At 34.0% G+C, this 19,529-nt stretch overlaps 1 protein-coding gene across 8 annotated transcripts in view; it reads left to right on the top strand.

The window, feature by feature from the left end:
* Positions 1-19,529, top strand: part of DENND1B (DENN domain containing 1B) — a 261,565-nt gene that overhangs the window by 216,126 nt on the left and 25,910 nt on the right. For 6 of the 8 annotated variants that reach the window (XM_074385089.1, XM_074385082.1, XM_074385085.1 and 3 more), the window contains 4 exons: positions 4,619-4,707; positions 5,411-5,479; positions 9,943-9,999; positions 10,874-10,981. In XM_074385089.1, coding sequence (XP_074241190.1) covers positions 4,619-4,707; positions 5,411-5,479; positions 9,943-9,999; positions 10,874-10,981 — 323 coding nt within the window. The remainder of the gene's footprint in view (positions 1-4,618; positions 4,708-5,410; positions 5,480-9,942; positions 10,000-10,873; positions 10,982-19,529) is intronic. The other 2 variants (XM_074385084.1, XM_039466242.2) reach the window with 1 other exon arrangement.

Genomic DNA, 19,529 nt, shown 5'->3' on the forward strand with positions numbered 1-19,529 from the left:
CCTATCAAGCATATTTTAAAATTATTCTATTTTATGTTATTTTAGAGATACACAGACTTCTTTTGTAGATGAAAATAAAGCAAAATATATTAGGATTTGAAATAAAAAGATGACTAGTATAATAAAAATTGGTAGTGTTCTATTAATTAGAAGATATCCATCTATCTAGGGTGTGTGTGTGTGTGTGTGTGTGTGTGTGTGTTTCCAAAATTGTTCCTAGAGGTCAGTTCTAAACATTTGTCTTTCATGCTACCCTTGTGAGAAAAAAGAACATATCAATGTCTTGAAATTAACCTGTTCTTCAAAGAAGTAAACTGATCTAACTTTGTTTCTCTCATAATAGTAGTAATACATTGCTAATATTTATTGAACACTAATATGTGACAGAAACTCTCCCAAGAGCTCTACAAATATTATCTCATTTAATCCTCACAACACCCTAGGAGATACTTTCATTACCGCAGCTCAACAATTCACTCAAGGTCACACAGCTAGTAGTGGCCAGAGTCTCACTTCCACATGTGTGGAATTCACAGTGGCTTCGAAGACCTTGCTTTAATGATAATGGTATGTTGCTTCTTAATAACAAATTTTCTTAATGCAAAAATATTCAGTAAACAGGAGTAGTAGTTAACCCCTTCCTACTCTGATTGAATCAAAGCAAAATTCTTATCTCTTCTGAATTTCTTATAGATTTATTACACATAAAGTCCTAGAAAGACCACTGTGGTAGAAATTAACATTAAAACTAAGAAAAAATTATGTTTCTTTAAGCAAACATAATTAGGAAATTTCAGAGAAACATCTATTTTATCCTCTTTATATATCATTGCAGTAGTAGTTTATATATTATTTTTGTTGTTAATGCCCATGGTTATGATAAAATGAATATGAGTATGATGGAGCTTTATAATTATTGTGGCTCTGATTAAGAATATATAGTGTAGTGCAAACAGATAAGAAACATCTAGATTCACATTTGACTCTAAACTGTATGGTTAAATAATCTGTGAATGCATGCATTTTTTTCAAAACCTGTGTCTGCCCTGTGAGCCCTCATCAGGACTATGAAGGAAATCCATGTCACACCGTATTCCTTTATGAGACCCTTGCAAAACCTTCGACCTTAACTTAAAAGGAAATTTTTAACTTAACTTAAAAAGAATGTGTGAAGGGAAGAATAGCCATGGAGTTTAAAAGGTAATAAAAGAGGACAGGAGTAGAACAAAGGATGCATTTAAGTAAACACAGTATTGGTATGTGAAGAAGCAGCTAAGGAATACTGAGTAGTTACGAACATATTCTTTCTTTAAATAATTGTTTTCATTTAAGATGAAACTAGTTTTTAAATTTACATCAACTTAACTTTTGAAAGGAGAAATATTTTCAGATTGATTTTATGCGGAGCGTGGTTTACTCTCCATCACTAGCATGTGTTTCTTCCTTAGTTTACACACGTAATCTGATGAGTCTTTTATTTGTTCTTGTATTTATTTTTCCATTCTTAATTAGTTTTACTGACTAAGGTATCAAAGGAATTTGAAGAAGTGGTAGGTAAAATCAATTTTAGTGTCATTTTCCTGTTCCTGTTGAACAATTTAAACCAATTTACATTTTGAGATAAATAAGTACAAATTACTAGAATTTAAGCAAGTACATTTGAAGAGAAAGTCTTGGTATAAGTGAGAAATAGATATTTTGTCCTTTGTTGTGAGAAAATCAGTTGTTGCATTAATAAAAATAATGTTAAGATTCTGTTCAGTAACGCTTGTTATTACCATAATCCAGTTATTTTGAAAGAAGGATTCAGAGGGATTTCTTTAGTATTCAAATTAATTTTTAGAAGAACAACAGCTTTTTTCTAACATTACTAAAGAATAATGTGCCTTTCTTATAAATTTTGTGAAAATAAGAACCTTAAATCATAAAAGCACTAAAATTTAAAGGCACAATTAGCCCTTAAAACTTTTAAAATTGAAATCTACCTAAATTGTACCATGTCTCCCTATCATTTAAGCAAGGGACTTCTTGTTTGCCCCTATACTATAAAATTTTAGATTATTACTGGCAATTTTCTCTATTACCCTTCTTTTTCGGATATTAGCTTTGAGCAGCCCCTTTCACTTTCAGATATAATTGCTTTGGGTGTGATACAGCAGAAAATTCTGCATATCTTACGTTTTAATCATATTTTTTTTTAGCCGTCTTAGAGGTAGTTTTTCAGAGTTGAAGGAATAGTGAACCAGGAATTAAAATCCTAGATTCTTACTCTTTTTCAGTTGCTAGCCTTAAGAACATGAATGAATAATATGTCATCTGAGAACCTCAGTTTTCTATTTTACCAAATTATTTATAGTAATAACAATCATTTATGCTATTTCTTCAATATGCTGTGTACCATACTAAACATTGTTTAATCGTTATCTTTCATCCTCACAATAATCCTGAAGGGTAGTGACTATTATGCTTATTTGATGAATGAAGAAACTGAGGCTCAGCCAAGTTAAGGACCTCATCCCAAATAATATCCTTTACAAGGATAGAGTAGTTCTGAATGCCATAGGTCCACTGGACTCAAAAGCTCACTTCTTTCTTATTGAACTGAACTGCTTATGACACTACTTGTTTGCCTATTTTACAGTAGAAAACTACAGTTCAAATAATGTAGATAAAAACATTCAATGACTTCTACAGGGCTGAAAATTAGCTTTCTTATTCCCCAGAGATCTAAATAAGACCCTAACCTTCCTACAATGGTTGGAAACTTTTATGATAGCCAGTTTCTTTGTGGTTCAGAGGTTTAGATAAATTGTCTTCTGGATTAACAAGTGTTACAGAGTGCTAAACTGGTGTTTGTTCTGGTTTCTTACATTCATTTGGGAAAACAATTAAAATAAAACACTTTACAGAATACTATGAATAATAGCCAAATCTTAAATATATGATTTCCACTCAACCTATAGAGAAGTATTTTAATACAGAAATAAACATATATGAACAACTGGATAAAGAGAGATCTGCGGTTTATTTTGTTGTTTAAAACCATCTCCTTAAGAAATAAATTGGTAGAATAACTTGGAATGTTTTATTATTTTGCAAGGAAATATACTTTTAAAAGTTTGGTCAAGCTAAATACCACCTGAACCTCATACCTTTTAAACAGTGCAGTTTACTTTTACTAATGTTATTTTAGGTAGTTACATTTTGCTTTTGTTATTTCAAAAGATGAGAAAAAAAAAATTTGTCTCCATATTTCATCCTCTGGAAAAGATGCAATGCAGTGTTCTGAGCAGTCAGAGATGTTTTTCAGAATAAAAATTGTTTCTCGACATTTATTTTAAATTAGGGTAAGATTTTAAATATAGAAGTGAATCCAGAGCTGGACAGTTCTTCCCTGATGTTGATTAGGGTGCAAAGATAACAGTAGAAAGAAATTTTGGAGTTGAGATCATTTTGTCTCTATTTTGTAAGAGAAAGGTGATAACATCTTTTAAAATCCACAGCAACAGGCTAGAGGAGAACACTATGTTTTAGGGATTCTTTGTACTGGATAGTGTCTGAGTAGCCATTGGGACTTTTTTTTTTTTTTTTTTTAAGAGATGGGGTCTTGCCCTGTCTCCCAGGCTGGAGTACAGTGGCATAATCATAGCACACTGCAACTTTGAACTTCTAGGCTCAACCAGTGTCCCAGCCACAGTCTTTCAAGTAGCTGGCACTATGGGTGGGAGCCACCATACCAGGGCTGGGATTTTGTTTTTTATTGTGACTTTTTACCCCTGTGACTTAGGGAGTATTTAAGCTTTTAAACAAGAAGGTGGTTGAATTTTGAAATCTAACTGAAATCACTTGATGGGAAAGATTAGCTAAGTTGTTGTATCTGTATTTCTTTTTTTACCTTCTGATATTGTCTTATTGACAAAATTGTTTATCAGTTTGGAACCAGATATGTTGATTACCAGATTTTATTAGAACTACTTTGGCTAGCGCTTGAGCTTTTTAATAATCATGACAATCTGTAGCCTAAAAGCTGCATTTGCTTCACATGTCCTTGCATAATATTTTTCTAACTTACAGATTTACAACTAGAGAATATTTTCAAAACTAAAACTGCAAGCTTACATTAAAATAAAGTTAGCTACTAATCTCTGTTAATATTTAGCAGTTGTAGAAGAATGGTTTTTGTTGCCAAGGTTGTTTGCACTTCTAAGTTTTCTTCTAGTTTTTTAAAAGTACAAGAATAATATTTCTGTATGTACAGGAAATATTATTTTAAAATAAACATAATTGTGTAAAGGATGCAAAGTTTACAAAACAACATAGACATAAAACATGGAAAATCAGTTTAAAAAGTTTAAATTTTGGATTTCAGAAGAGAGACTGGTTATATTTTCTTCTCTGAGGCTAATATGAAAGTGGAAGAAATTGAATACCATTAGCTTCATATATGGATGAAAAAAAGTGATCATTATTTCTGAAACTGCTAATTATTCCTAAGAATTAGAACTATTTGTTAGTTCTTATGATGCCATTTTTTATTGCTTCTTTTACAACATTGCATATAAAATTTGCCTACTAAACATTGTGCAAATACTAGTCCTTGATAAATTTTGGTTTACAGATTTATTTTTGATGAACATTCCTGGCATCTCATTTTTATATATTCCAGGAAGCCCAAGGTCATATCAACAATGGGTACATACAGTCAAGGTAATCATAAGCTTTCACATGTTATTCTTTCACTCTAATATGAATGGAGAAATGTTCAGCAAAAGTATGCTGTTTATCCTTATGATGTTTATTTGAAATATTTGAAGTGTTTGTATATTTTGTTACATTTTAAATATTCTTATTTTATGTTTATAGTTTGTTGAAACTCATAACTATAATTTTTAAATGAAAACTCTTGGTCCAAAGATAAATAGCTGGTTTTGAAAAGCCAGATTTTACTGTCATCTTTTATTATTTCCTAGAAGAAGAAATTAGGTGGGTTAGTAGGATTTGATGGCAATTTTATAATTTCTGGTAACATAGTTTTGCTAATATGATTTTTAAATATGAAACTTTCTCCCATAGATGGAGACTTTTTTTGCCCAATATTAAAACAGCTGATAAACTAGTATTTCTTTCTTACTAAGCTTTTAAATATATTCAGATTGCTCATGTTTACCTAAATTTAAAATGATTTTTTAAATGATGTACAATATCAACTAAAGAACAAAGTGGAAAGTGTACCTTTTGTTTAAAACTATTATAGTACATAGAAACTTGAAAACACTGAACATGAAATAATTTGCATAGGACTTTAAGTTGTCAGTAAAGCTCTTTTTTTATGCCACTTATTATAATGCTTTGTTTTCAGGACATTTTGGCCAAAAGTTTTTGGAAATATGTTTCTGTATTTCTTTTGCAGAAAGGAGGTGCACTGTTCAACACAGCAATGACCAAAGCAACCCCTGCTGTACGGACAGCGTATAAATTTGTAAGTTTTTTTGATATTAAAAAATTATATTCATAAAATTATATAACATTTTCCTAGATGATAGACATGTAAATTCTGAATATTTTCTATTTTTCTTTTAAATAAACCTAAAAAAATAGGATTAATATTGACTAAAACAAATTCAGTTGTTAAAATTATAACATTGCATACAGAGGGTAGTTTCCTTTATATAATCTAAAAAGGGTTCTTACTTTATTTCAAAGCTATCAGCAAAGTTGTGCAGCAAATTGAAACAGTTCATGATAGAGTACCATTTTGTAAAGTGTCATTATTTCATTTAACAAAATTTTAAATTCTTGTTGTCTACTTGTGGCTCAAGTAGGAAAAAAAAAAAGAAAGAAAAATATAGCAAGACCTTTTCCCTCAAAGATGCATTGACTCTCTGTTAACATTCTTCAGTGAGTAAGGCAAGCTTTTTCAACCCATGGCCTGCCTCAGCCTCCTGAGTACCTGGGATTACAGGCACCTGCCACCACGTCCTGCTAATTTTTGTATTTTTAAAAGAGATGGGATTTCACCATGTTGGTCAGGTTGATCTCTAATTCCTGACCTTAAGTGATCTGCCCACCTTGGCCTCTCAAGGTGCTGGGATTATAGGCATGAGCCACTGCACCTGACCCCAACACAAATTCTTAAACTTTCTTAACACATTATGAGATTTTTCTTGCATTATTATTATTATTATTATTATTTCTGCTGCTGCTGCTGCTTCTGCTGCTGCTGCTTCTTCCTCCTCTTCCTCTTCTTCCTCCTCCTTCTCATCCTCTTCCTCCTCCTCTTCTTGTTCTTCTTCCTCTTCCTCCTCCTCCTCCTCTTCTTCTTCTTCCTCCTCCTCCTCCTCCTCTTCCTCTTCCTCTTCCTCTTCTCCTTTTTTCTTTAGCTCATCAGCTTTTGTTAGTGTTAGTGTTTTTATTCGTGGCCCAAGACAATTCTTCTTCCTCTGATGTGGCCCGAGAAAGCCAAAAGATTGAACACCCCTGCACTAAGGCTTATAGAAAATAATGATGGGAATATTAGCAAGAATAATAAAGTTAACAATATATGTTAAAGTAAAAAATAACAACTCTTTAATATGACAATTAAGATCCTTCAAAACCCGACGCTTCATGTCTAGTTCCTTTTCCCCCTGCTCCACAGGACCTTCCATATCTCTGAAGATACTTAGTTACTCCTCATTTCATAAATATAAGATATTCTCCTCTGCCCTTCAATTCTTGCTCAAGCCATTCCTATTAATGGAATGTCAATTTCTTGGCCTTTATCCACCTAGTAAACACCAGTTCATTGTATAGGACTTAGTTCAGGCATGATTTCCCTGAAAAAATTCTTCTCATCTCTACACAAAAAAAGTTTATATACATATTTTTGTATCTGTAGGACTTCTGTTTCAACACTTGTTTTGTCTGTGTATGTTTCTCTCTTAGTACTAGCCTAGTAACTTCTCAAAAGAGAAGCTAGTGGGTTATGGTCAATAAATTTTTTAAAATTCGATAGGTCATGTATTGTATATTTCTAAAAATATTTAAGGCAACAGTTTTGATTTTGTAAGAATTTGTCTTCAAAAGCTTTTCTCAGTAAATTAATTGATGTGACTGAATTAATAATAAAATGGTATATTTTAATAAAAGTTCAGAACTTCTGTTGTTTCTTGGCTTAAAATTGTGATATAAATGTGGCCACCTTTTCTGTTTAAAAATTCCATTCAAATATTAAATTTTATAGTAGGAAAGCTGATCTATAGAGTTTAAAAAATACAGCTCCCAAATTATAATCATTTGAAACCTAACCACAAAGCCAAAGTAAGACAAGGTAAACCTCAGCCTCTGCCTTTTGTTTGGTTGTTCTGTGGCTTTGCTAGGAAACCTCTCTGGTGGTTTAAGTGCAGTTTTTGAAGAGGTTTTTTTCACAAATGAAATAGCACACAACTACCATTTGAAAAACAAAGTAATGTTGATCCTTGTTTCTCACATTCATTTAAGATTCTAAAAATGGTTTCACAGTCAATAGCTCTTCATTTTCTCCTAGAGCAGGCAGTTCAGGGTTTTTTCAGGCTTAGGGAAGTTGTATTGTTGTGCCAAATATGTGTCTTGTCTTAATTTCACTCGTATTTTTCACAAAAGCACAGCAATGAAGCAAACTTGTTTAAAACTTTATTCATTATTTAAAAATTTATCCTTCTAATCAGTGGAGTATTTTATTTTAACCTTTCTCTGCAAGGAAGTAAAATGTTTTCAAATTAGAAATTCTACTCTTTCAGCCACGTGTGGTGGCTCACACCTGTAATCCCAACACTTTGGGAGGCCGAGGCAGGTGGATCACTTGAGGTCAGGAGTTCAAGACCAACCTGGCCAATATGGTTCAACTCTACCTCTACTGAAAATACAAAAATTAGCCAGATTTGGTGGTGTGCACCTGTGGTCCCAGCTACTTGGGAAACTGAGGCAGGAGAATTGCTAGAGCCTGGGAGGTAGAAGTTGCAGTGAACCAAGGTCACTCCACTGCACTCCAGCCTGGGTGACAAAGCAAGACTGTGTCTCAAAAAAAAAAAAAAAAAAGAATTCTACTCTGGAGGCTTACTCCCTAAAGTAATTTCAAATGAATAAGGTCTTTAGAATATCCCTAATCACTTTTATTATTTATCTTGTGATCATATCATCTTTGAATCAAGAGGTTTGGGACAGGTAAGTGAGTTGTTTTGTGACCTTTGTAGTTGTATCTAAAACTGATATTTCCAGACTGCTCATTTTCTGAAATCTATACTCTGAAATTCCTTCTTTGACAACAAATTGTTATGAATAAAACTCCCACTTTCTGTGTGTGGTATGACATAATTTATTCACCTTGGTTTTCTGTAGACAGTAAATTTTTCAAAAGTGGAAATCATGTTTTTATCTCATTCATTCAACAAATTATTTGACTGCCTATCATGGACTAGTCCTTTTACTCATTGGAGTTAGAGCAGAGCATGAAGGTACAGTAAGAGATACTGTCCCTACTTTTGTATTTGTCTTCCTATCACTTTGCTCTGCACTTTGAACATACTACAGAAATACTGAATATGTGTTTGTCAAAGCAAATAATGATTCTGTCCTGTTCTTATAACATTTTTATACTACTTTTATGGTTAAAAAATTTTCCTATGCTTTTCATACATATGTTTTTCTATGCTGATAGGAGCCATAAAGAAAACTAGAGTTACCATACATACTTTTATAAATTTAAGAATAACAGCAAAGTGGAATTCATATTTTATTTGGCTAAAAGGCTTTCAAGTCATCTTTCTTGTTAGGTCTGCATTTTAAATTATTAGCCAAAGCCATTTGCTTGGAGCATTTCTGTGAAGAGTACTTGCGTATTGTTAAGCTTCAAATCGGTAAATTGAAAAGGATAGAGAGAACCTATATCCCATCTTCCAGGTAATCTGAAGGAAGTCAAAGAAGGACATAGAGCAATAATTATTTAAATGAACCAGTGCACTATGAAATTATGGAATCATGGAAGAGACTGACACTAGTAGCTTCAACTCTGTATACTAAAGAGCATCTGAAAACATCAGTGTAATCAAGTGGTTTAGAGGATAGTTAAGTAAACTAGATTATAGTCTCCCTGAGTCACTTTCCTTATTTTGTAATGTTATCATAGTAGTACTAATCTTATGGAACTATAGTAATAACTACATAAGATAATGCATACTAAGCACCCAGCACACAGTCACATATTTGGGAAACAAAATAAATATGAATTCCTTTTCTCTTCTTTTTCACCTTGGCTACTGTGAGTAGGAATTTCTGATGGAACAAAGGCTAAGGCTTTTATGAAAGCCCCCAGTTGTCTTTAGTTAAGTTATACCCCTCAGGAGTCACAGCAGGATGTGAGAAACTCAAATGCTGGGGAAAGATTCCCAGTGAAACATGAAGATAGCTTTAAATTGTTAGATGACCTTGAATTTTTGCCAGAAAAACTATGTATGAAATACCATTCCATTAAGATGCCTCTGCTAATAAAATTCTGTCTGCCTAAAAGAGCACCTAATAAAGCTTTGTAAAATTGCCAGAGTTTCGTGAAGTTCAAACATCTGCCCAAATAACTTGCTGCTGGGATGTGCTTTCTCTGTTCCTCCAGTTTGTTACAGTTTTAACATTAGTAATCTGGTTTATTCCCTTTGTGTTCTTGAGAGTTTAGGAAGCAAAACAGGCTAAATGCTAGCCTTTGTATGATACTCGTATACAAAGAAGAGACTAATGGTTTTAGTAACTGATTTAAGTGTAATAATATAGTAAGTGGTATGTGTATTCCTGAAAATAGAGTGTTAGATTATAATCTGTTCTTTTTCTAAATCATATGAATAGTTAGTAATTGTCATTAAATGTGATCTTGTATACTTGTTCTTGAAAAGGTAATAGAACCATGCTGAGCTAGGCACATTTATTATCATTTTCTAGGCAAAAAATCATGCAAAGCTGGGACTAAAGGAAGTGAAGAGTAAGCTAAAACACAAGGTACATCACGTTCACTTTTTTTCTGTTTTACCTAGATTCTTGTACTAGTTTGAAGTTTATATATTATAAATTAGAAATTTATGTTTTTAATGACTTTTGAAATATGCTTAGCCCTTTATTCCAGACTGTGTTTTTATAACAAGCCCTCTGGCAACTATCTGTCCTTCTATATGCGTCCACTAAATAATCTCTTTACTGTTTGCATATTTTATCACAGATCATGGAAGTCTTACAAGATGCTTTAACAAGATGTATGCTTTCATAAAGTTGATTGCCTTGATACCACAATTGAAGTTCTTGCTTTATGCATATTTTTTTAAAGATATCTTTGTGTAGAACTAATTGAGGAATACCATCATTTGTTTTGATAGTCTCATTCCAATAGTAGTTACTTTAAAATGAAGAATGTTCTTAATTTACAAAAGATTATGTATGTATTTAAGCTGTGAACATTGCAGCTATGTAAATGTATATGTGTATGTTGATTTTAATATATATCTTCACAGATTTCATTATCAGTTGTTATGTTTTGAATTTTCACCTTTGGAGAATACATACTATTAAAACTTTCAGTGTAGTGTTAGCAAATTATCTTTATATAAATTTTATTCAAATTAAAGTGATCAGAGATTTTTAAATTAATTTTTACTAAATTAAGTTTATTTATATTAATATAAATTATAATTAATTTTTATTAAATTAAACTTAATTTGGATTATAGAAAAATGCATTTTCTTCCTAAATAGATTCTTTATACTTAAAGCTGAAGTGTTATTTTGCTACTTGTATGTGTATCAGATACTTTATTAATATAATAACTTAGCAATAAAAGGAGTATTTTACAGTAATTGCATGTATATTTTTTCATGTGTAGGAAAACGAAGAAGATTATGGGACCTGTTCTAGTTCTGTACAATATACACCAGTTTACAAATTACACAATGAAAAGGGAGGAAACTCAGAAAAGCATAAGCTTGCTCAGGTAAGTAAGATTATTTACCCTTCATTCCTCCACAATCTCAACTTACATAATTCCAATAAATTATTTAGGAAAAATTTGGACCCATTTATTTTTTTCTTATAAGAAAACCTGCACTATTGGTCAAGGGGAGGAGTAGGTGGAATCTGGGATGGCTACAAGGGGATCGAGAGTCAGATGCTTCAGATATCAGTGTCTACATGCTTTGTTAGCCCATGCCCTCATAGATCTCACAGTCCAGTGAGAGGAAAGACAATTAAATGTGTGATTCTCATAGAGTGTGGATAGCTTGATGATAAGCTGGAAATCATAGGTTTCCTTTAGTACTAAAATAAAATCAATCTTATACATGGGTATTTGGCCATTAAAATAGTGTATAGAAATTAAAATCTGAACTACTATCAGTATATCTTTTTCTAAAGTTAGATATTTTATTTGCTATAGATATTTAAAGCTTCTTTTTATATGCTGATGCTACTTAAAATATTGTTTCAAGTGACAGTGTTTAGAATCATAGCTATAAATGTTTCTGGGTTTTTTTTTCATAAGTACATTTATGAAGGCTCTAACTAAACAGAATTGGTATATACCAAATCGTATCTTAAGTGGCTTTAGAAAACTGGCTTCAAAAAAGAATTCTTGAGTGGACTATAGCTACAAAATTACAGAGCTAGAAGTGGCTGCAAAGCTTCATTTATTGCAGTTGCCAAGGTTTGCAGATGAGAAAGTTGATAGCTAGCAAGGTCACACCACTTGCCATAAGTCTCGTAACTGGTCAGTGGCAGAAGGAGGCAAAAACCCATCTCTGATGCTCAGTTAGCTTTCCTGGATAGCCAGGCCCCCCAGAAATATACGTGGCCATAAAGTGCTTCTGTGGGTCTTTGTCTTTGAGTCTATTTTGTGCTGCTCTACCAGAATACCTGAGTCAGGGTAATTTGTAGAGAATAGACATTTATTTTTCACAGTTCTGGAGGCTGGGAGGTCCAAGATCAAGGCACTGGCACCTCATGAGGCCCTTTTTGCTGTGGCCTCCCAGAGTGGAAGGCAGAAAGGCAAGAGAGATGAGGGGACCAAACTCACCCATTTATGACGGCACTTATCCCACACAAGAGGGTGGAACCCTCATGGCCTAATCATCTCTTAAAGATCCCACTTCTTAATACCATGATAATGGCAATTAAACTTCAACATGAGATTGTGAGGGGACAAAATTTAAGCCATAACAGTCTTCAAGGATGGGAAAGGATAGTGAAGCTGTACTGAAACTCTAGACCTTTGTTAAAAAAAAAAAATCCCATGAATTCAATCATTCATCAACACTATATGCAGACAGACACTTTTCCGGGTGCCATGTATATATAAAAGGAAAACATAAAAATTATCTGCCTTCATGGGACTATTTTTATAACATATTAAATAAGTACTTTCCTTCTGATTTATTCATTTATTAAACTGATATTTTTATATTAGAATTGCTTAATTACAGCATACTGATAGTCAATGCTGATTGTCTCTTCTAAAATAAGCCCTTCAGTAAAATGATTATTCCAGAAGTCAGAAACCTTTTCTTGTTACTGCTGTTAAGAACATTTATTAATGTGTGAACTAATGATAGATTGGCTATTGGTTTTCTGGGTTTTTTTTCCCTGCCACTAATATGCTCAATTCTTGTCTATTTTCAAGCTTTAACATCTCAAATACTGTTGTAAAGTGTTTACCTGCTTTATACTGGAGTATTTAGGTTATCTTTACCATGGTGAATAGATTTTCTGTGAAAAAGAATATGAGATCTTTGTTACCTACAGGATACTTTAGGATTAAAAAAAATATTTATATTTGAGGAAGATTTTCTAAATATCAATTCAAGTTACGATGACTATTAGCTCCTCATATTTTAATTAATTTATTTTTTAATTATAAGTTGACAGTTTATAAATTTATAGGGTCTAAAGCAATGTTTTGATTCATGAATATAATGTGAAATAATTAAATAAAGCTAGTTAACATATCCATCACCTCAAATATTTAACATTTTTTGTGGCAAGAACGTTTGAAATTTGCTCTCGGGACTTCTGCCAAGATGGCTGAATAGGAACAGCTCTGGAGTGCAATTCCCAGTGAGAGAGATGCAGAAGGCGAACAATCTCCACATTTCCAACTGAGGTACCAGGTTCATTTCAATGGGACTGGTTGGACAGTGAGTGTAGCCCAAGGAGGGTGAGCCAAGGCAGGGTAGGGCACTACCCCACCTGGAAAGTGCACCTGACCAGAGGATTGGGGACTTTACCCCCTTGGCCCTGCAGTTCAGATACTGTGTTTCTCCCATGGATGTTGCAACCCACAGTCCAGGAGAATGCCACCGGGCTGAAAAGCATGCCTAGTTACCAACAAAATCTAAGCAACAGCTCCAGCCAGCCTGGTGCTGCAAGTTGGCAGCACAAAACTGGGCAGAAGTATCAACTAGCTCAAGAGCTCCTTTGGGAGGGTTGTACTTACCCCTAAGAAAGAGGGAGAGCTGAAAACAGGGAGACAGATGATACAGCTTGGCAGGTCCCACCCCCAACAAAGATGAGCAAACTGAAGCCCTCTTGCTTGAGAGTTGTGCAGCCAACACATCAGTTCAAGCTCAATCCAGGATGATTAAGCTCCGTAGGGGGAAAGGCATCCGCCATTGTGAAGGCAGATCTAATCTCACCTGTGTAAACAAAAGCCAGAGGAAGCCTACACAGCAGCTGGGCTGAGTCAGAGGCAGCCCAGCAATGCTTCTGCAGGCAGACAAAGGATAGACTGCCTCCTCATGTGGATCCCTGACCCCTGAGTAACAAGAAAAAAATGCCTCTTACAACAGAGGGTCCTGTTAGAAGGTTAAAAAAAAAAAAAAAAAAAAGAAATAGCTTCAACATCAACAGAAAGGACATCCATTCAGACCCCATCGGAAATCACCAACTTCAAAGGTCAAAGGTAGATAAACCCACAAAGATGGGAAGAAACCAGTGCAAAAAGGATGAAATCATCAGTGACCAGAATGCCTCTCCTCCTCCACGGGATCACAAATCCTCACCAGCAAGGGAACACAACAGGATGGAGAATGAGTTTGACAAATGGACAGAAGCAGGCTTCAGAAGGTGGGTAATCACAAACTTCTCTGAGCTAAAGGAACATGTTCTAACCCAATGCAAAGAAACTAAAACCTTGAAAAAAGGTTAGACGAAATGCTAACTAGAATAACCAGCTTAGAGAAGAACATAAACAACTTGATGAAGTTGAAAAACAGCACAAGAACTTCGGGAAGCATATACAAGTTTCAGTAGCCAAATCAATCAAGCAGAAGAAAGGATATCAGAGATTGAAGATCAACTCAATGAAATAAAATGAGAAGGCAATATTAGAGAAAAAAGAGTGAAAAGAAATAAAGCCTCCAAGAAAGGGATTATGTGAAAAGACCTAGTCTGTGCTTTATCAGTGTACCTGAAATTTGCTCTCATAGCAATTTTGAAATGTACAATACTTTATTATTAATTATATTCATCATGGTGTGCAGTAGAACTAAAAAAATAATTTTATGCCTTCCTTTAACAAGGCATAGCACTTTGATGATAATGTAATTATAAAATACATTACTGATTTCTGGTTTTGTTTTCTGTTAACTTCTAGAAACAATTTCTTTTTTTATTATGTACATCAAGGTGTATAACATGATGTTTTGATATACGTAATAAAATGATTACTATACTCAAGCAAATTAACACATTTGTCATCTCACAGTTACCTGGTTTTTCTTCAAAGTAAGAACACCTAAAACCTATTCTCCTAGCAATTTTCTAGTATTGACATTGTATTAACTATAGTCCTTACACTGTAGATTCTGATAAAGAAAATTGTATTGGGTATGGAAAACCTTACAGAATAATGGGTTGCATTCAGTGTATACTTATACTGAATCTTGAGGGCTACTATGTATCATCATTAATTCAGTTATCTGTATTCATTAGTTAGCATTTTATGGTTTACAGTAGATACGACAGCAATGATAGCTATAACAGGAATTAGGAGTAGGGCTTATTATGTTAAGAATTCTAACGTGATTTTCCTACCCACTGTATAGGAATTTGTTAAACCTACATTTAGAATTGTAATGCAAATGTTGATAGTATCTGAATAATAATCTTTACGTTTGACGTGATAAATATCTGAGTTTCAGGAAATGTGTATACCCAGTATATATGTTTCTTTTTATTTTTTATGCATCCCGTTATATAAATAGGTAAATATATCTGTGTGTTGTATATATCTTAATAGCAAAAATTTTAGGAGTTCAGATGCCCATTTTTCGCCTACTGATACCTATTATGATATAAATATTTTGCTTGCATTTTTTAATATGTTTGAAATTTGATTTTTTAGTTTTAGAGTCACGTAGGTATTTAACAAAGAGGTGAATTTTTGGCCCTCTGACAATTGTTTTCTCCTACATTTCACCCTTAATATTTTTTTTCCAAGGCTTCCAGAGTCCATGCCGTCTTATATTACTAATGTTACTTTGAATGGATATTGAGTTGTTACTGCTTTGAAATGATAGCCAATTGGTGGCCAACAGTTTATTTATAAAAGCAGAACAGAATACGTTTACATTGAAATTATTGTCAAATCCTTGATTTTAATTATTTAGTTTTAATAGTATTAGGAAACTCACAAATGAAATACAACAATATCAAGCCATTTATTATAAGGATATGGGCATTCCTTAGGACATCTAATTACAAGAATATGTCTAGGCCTCTAGTAAAATTAGAACTAGGAAATGGAAAAAGTAATCAGGGAAGAATATCAGCTCCTCTCCCTACCTTACTCCTCTCTCTCTCTCTCTTTCTCTCCCCCCTCCCCCTCCCTCCCTCCCTCCCTCCCTCCCTCCCTCCCTCCTATCTCTCCCTCTCTCCTCTCTCTCCTTTTTCTTTTTCCTCTTCTTTTCTCCATCTTCCTCCCTCTCCCCTCCCCTGTTCCTTCATTTCTCTCCCCCTCTCCCACTCCCCCTTTAAAGCTTGGCCTGTTCTTTCTGCTTATATGTTCATTGTCCACTCTGTAGACTGGCTTTCTCTGCTTCTCTGTGCCCTTGGCACAGATCTTATAGCCCTTCAGTTGAAGCAGCTACTAGAAATGGATAATAATTCTAGAATCCAGTTTCTTAAGGAAGAATGCAGTCAGCTCATTTGGACCAGGGATTAATCCTAGGTTCAATAAACTCCAGACAGAGAGGCAAGGAGAGTACCATGTTACCAAGGACCCAGGGAGGGCAGTAGGGGTGAGTGGGTGAAGCCTCTCTCAGAGAAGGGGGTTTTAAGGGCTGTGACAATATCTCACAACGTGTCTACTGTTTCTAATTGCCTCACAGTATTTTGCTTTCTAAGGTTTCATTTATTGGCAGTCAATGTGGTCTAAACATATTAAATGAAAAATTCCAGAAATAAACAATTCATAAGCTTTAGATTGCATGCTGTTCTGAGTATTATTATTTTTTTCATTATCAGTTATTGTTGTTAGTTTCTTACTGTGCCTCATTTATAAATTAAACCTCAGTTTGTTTAGGGTTCAGTACTAACTGCACTTTCAGGCACCCAGTGGGGGTCTTGGAACATATCCCCATTGGTAAAGGGGACCGGCTATAATGCTATTTGCCAAAAAATCATATTTGTGAAATAACAAAAACAGATCTGCATTTTTAAGTGCCTAGAGGCTGGATCTTCGTACCACAGATCTGGAGTTTGATAAGTTTGAGGTCAGCCTACCCTAATGGATTGCTGTTGCCTTAATTCTCTCCTGAGAACTTAGCCACTTCTACCAACACAAACGGCTACAAATGGAAATGAACTTAGGGTACTGTATCTGCATATTGGGCCAGGAAATCAGAAGGCGTCAGCCACAGTCTGCCTCCTTTTCTTTGCAGTTTGTTGTTGCAGAAGCTTCTTTGGTTCCCTCCTTTGGAGACAATCCAGCCCCATTGATTTAATTGAAATATGATACAGTATGTTATGGAAGAGGCAGAAAGTTGATGCTAGAGCTTTGGGCATACTGTCGTATGATGATTACCAAATCCATGAATTAGCTTACCCCTAACTCTCCACGTGTAATAATATTGGGATCTGAGCATATTAAGATTTTTGGCTAAATATGTAAATATTTCTAGAAATATTTGGATGTGGTTAAAGGCAAAATCTGGTTATTAATAGGTACATCAGAGAAACTAATGTGTATTCATTTATATTCTACCTGTTTCCAAAAATGCTTTCAGATATCACAAAGAACGATAGAAAGACTGAACTGTAGTAAAATTAGGTAAGTTTTAAGGCAGAGGAAATGGTAAGTGTAGTAAGAAGCTGTTAAGGCCTATTCCCTTGTTTAACAGCCAAAATGAAGAGAGAAACTCAGCTACATGATTCATAATCCACAAAGTTTTGGTTTTTAAAAGTTTCTTGTGAATTACTCAATCATTCCAAAGAAACAAGGCAGATGTTTCAGATCCACAAATCTTTTCAGTGTCACAAGAGCTCACTTTCTGGTGGAGGTACCTAGCAGAGGCAAGGATTTGTGTTTTGGAAGACAGCAATTTGGTTTTTTTCAATTGGTCTCTTCTGTGCAGTTTCTGTTATTTGAAATGCTCAGTCTCATTAATACCTCTCTCAAAGACAGCTTAGTTTAGTAGCTGTTGAACCTTATTTTAAAAAGTGAAAACAAGTACAAATGGAAATAAACTTAAAATACACTCTTTTCTTCCTAGTGTAAGGCTCATTGAACTAGAAGAGTAGCATCACTGTCATTTTAGAACTAGCTCAAGTATCCAGATTCTCTTAAAAGATTTGTTACGTGGTGAATTTAATTGCCTAAAAGCAAATTTCTGCAGGGATCTATATGATTTTATAATCTGGATGATTTTCATGTTCTTACTACTATTTTTCAAACTACAATTTTTAGAGTTGAAATAATAAAAGCATCCACTAGGGCAGCATCAGAAGACCTGGGGAAGATAGACAGTTTTAAGACAAGTGAGGCTGTCTGTGTATGTTTGTACTTACGTGATTCATTTGAAACTTCCAACAATCTAGTCAGGGCAAGTATTATTATCCCCATTTTTCAGATTTAGAAACAAAGAAACAGAGATTAATAAAGGTGCCCAAAGTTCTACAAGTAATAGATAGCAGAGTAGGAATTCAAAAGCAGACTGACCGATTCTAGAACTTAGATACCTAACCACTATTATCATGCCTTTGTGTTGGATGGAGTGATTGTGAAAGAGGGATAGTCAGAAATAAGGATATGGAGTTTAGAGCCAGACAGATCTTAACTTTGAAAAAGGTACTAAGGTTTAACATTGAGCAAAACAAAATATCCCAAAGCCTTAATTTCTACATTTGTAAAATAATAATAATACAAGTTATTTTCCTAGGATGCTGAAGGCATTATAGATAATGTATATACACTACCACATAATAGCTACTTGATAATCAGTAGCTATTCATTTATGCTTATTGTATCATATATCTTGAGCTCCAGGTCTCTGTAGCAATGGCACTATCTGACTTCTGTCTTGGTAGTTATTGTCCAGCATCACTAAGAATCTCTCTAGTTACCAAAGTAGTTAAATTATCCATCTTCATTCTAAGTAGGGATGACCATAGATTCCACTTTATGACTTGAATAGAAATATAAAACTTACTGTATCAATAAATCTCTTAAAAGTTTATGAGACCTTGAATATGTCATTTTATCGTGAGTAAAATTGAGTATAGTCTTGACTCATCCCATTCCTAGTCCCTTTGATTGTTCATTTCAGAAGTGGATCTCAATTGTCTAAAGAACTTTCCATTTCCAGTTTCCAGCTGGACTTGTCAGTGAGAGACTTTATTTTCTTCTGTTTTTCAAAAGATAAAAATGGGATTATGATTATTTGAATTCCCATAATATATTTTAAAGTAAAACATTTTAAAGTTTTATAATCTGTGTGCTGTAGAAAAGAACACAGTTCCAAGCCTGTGTTTTAAGCCTGTGTTTCATTATTTAGCTTATCTTTGGAAGACTTTGTGAATCTATAGTCCACCTCCAACAAATAGTAATTTGTGTGCTGGTCTGCTAATTAGTCTGGTTATTTCCCGTTTTGTTGATGAGGCTTAAATAAATGTCAAGGGCACAGCCATGAAGATCTCCCAATTAGGCTACACATTTGTAAAACCCAACCCTTTTCCCTTTTGTGTAAAGATGACAGTTCCAACAGTAGCCCCAGCCTAACAGGACTCCAGGGAAAGGATCCTCCTCTGGTTTTATTGAAAACAGGGCCAGTGGGTCCATTGAGAATACTGCCACTGGTCATGGTGCAGAACTGTCTTAATCCTATGTGCTTACCTTCTTTCATCAGTTTTATTTTAGAATAGAATACTGGAGGGTTAGTGAACAATATAAGATACCATAAGTCTGTAATCTGAAATTATGTTTAAAAGTATTTTATTGTAAACATTTATTAGCATTTTCTTTGCTAAGAATAAGAAATTTCTTTATATAATAT

Source organism: Saimiri boliviensis, chromosome 14 (genome assembly GCF_048565385.1).
Source record: "Saimiri boliviensis isolate mSaiBol1 chromosome 14, mSaiBol1.pri, whole genome shotgun sequence".
NCBI classification, from domain to species: Eukaryota; Metazoa; Chordata; class Mammalia; order Primates; family Cebidae; genus Saimiri; species Saimiri boliviensis.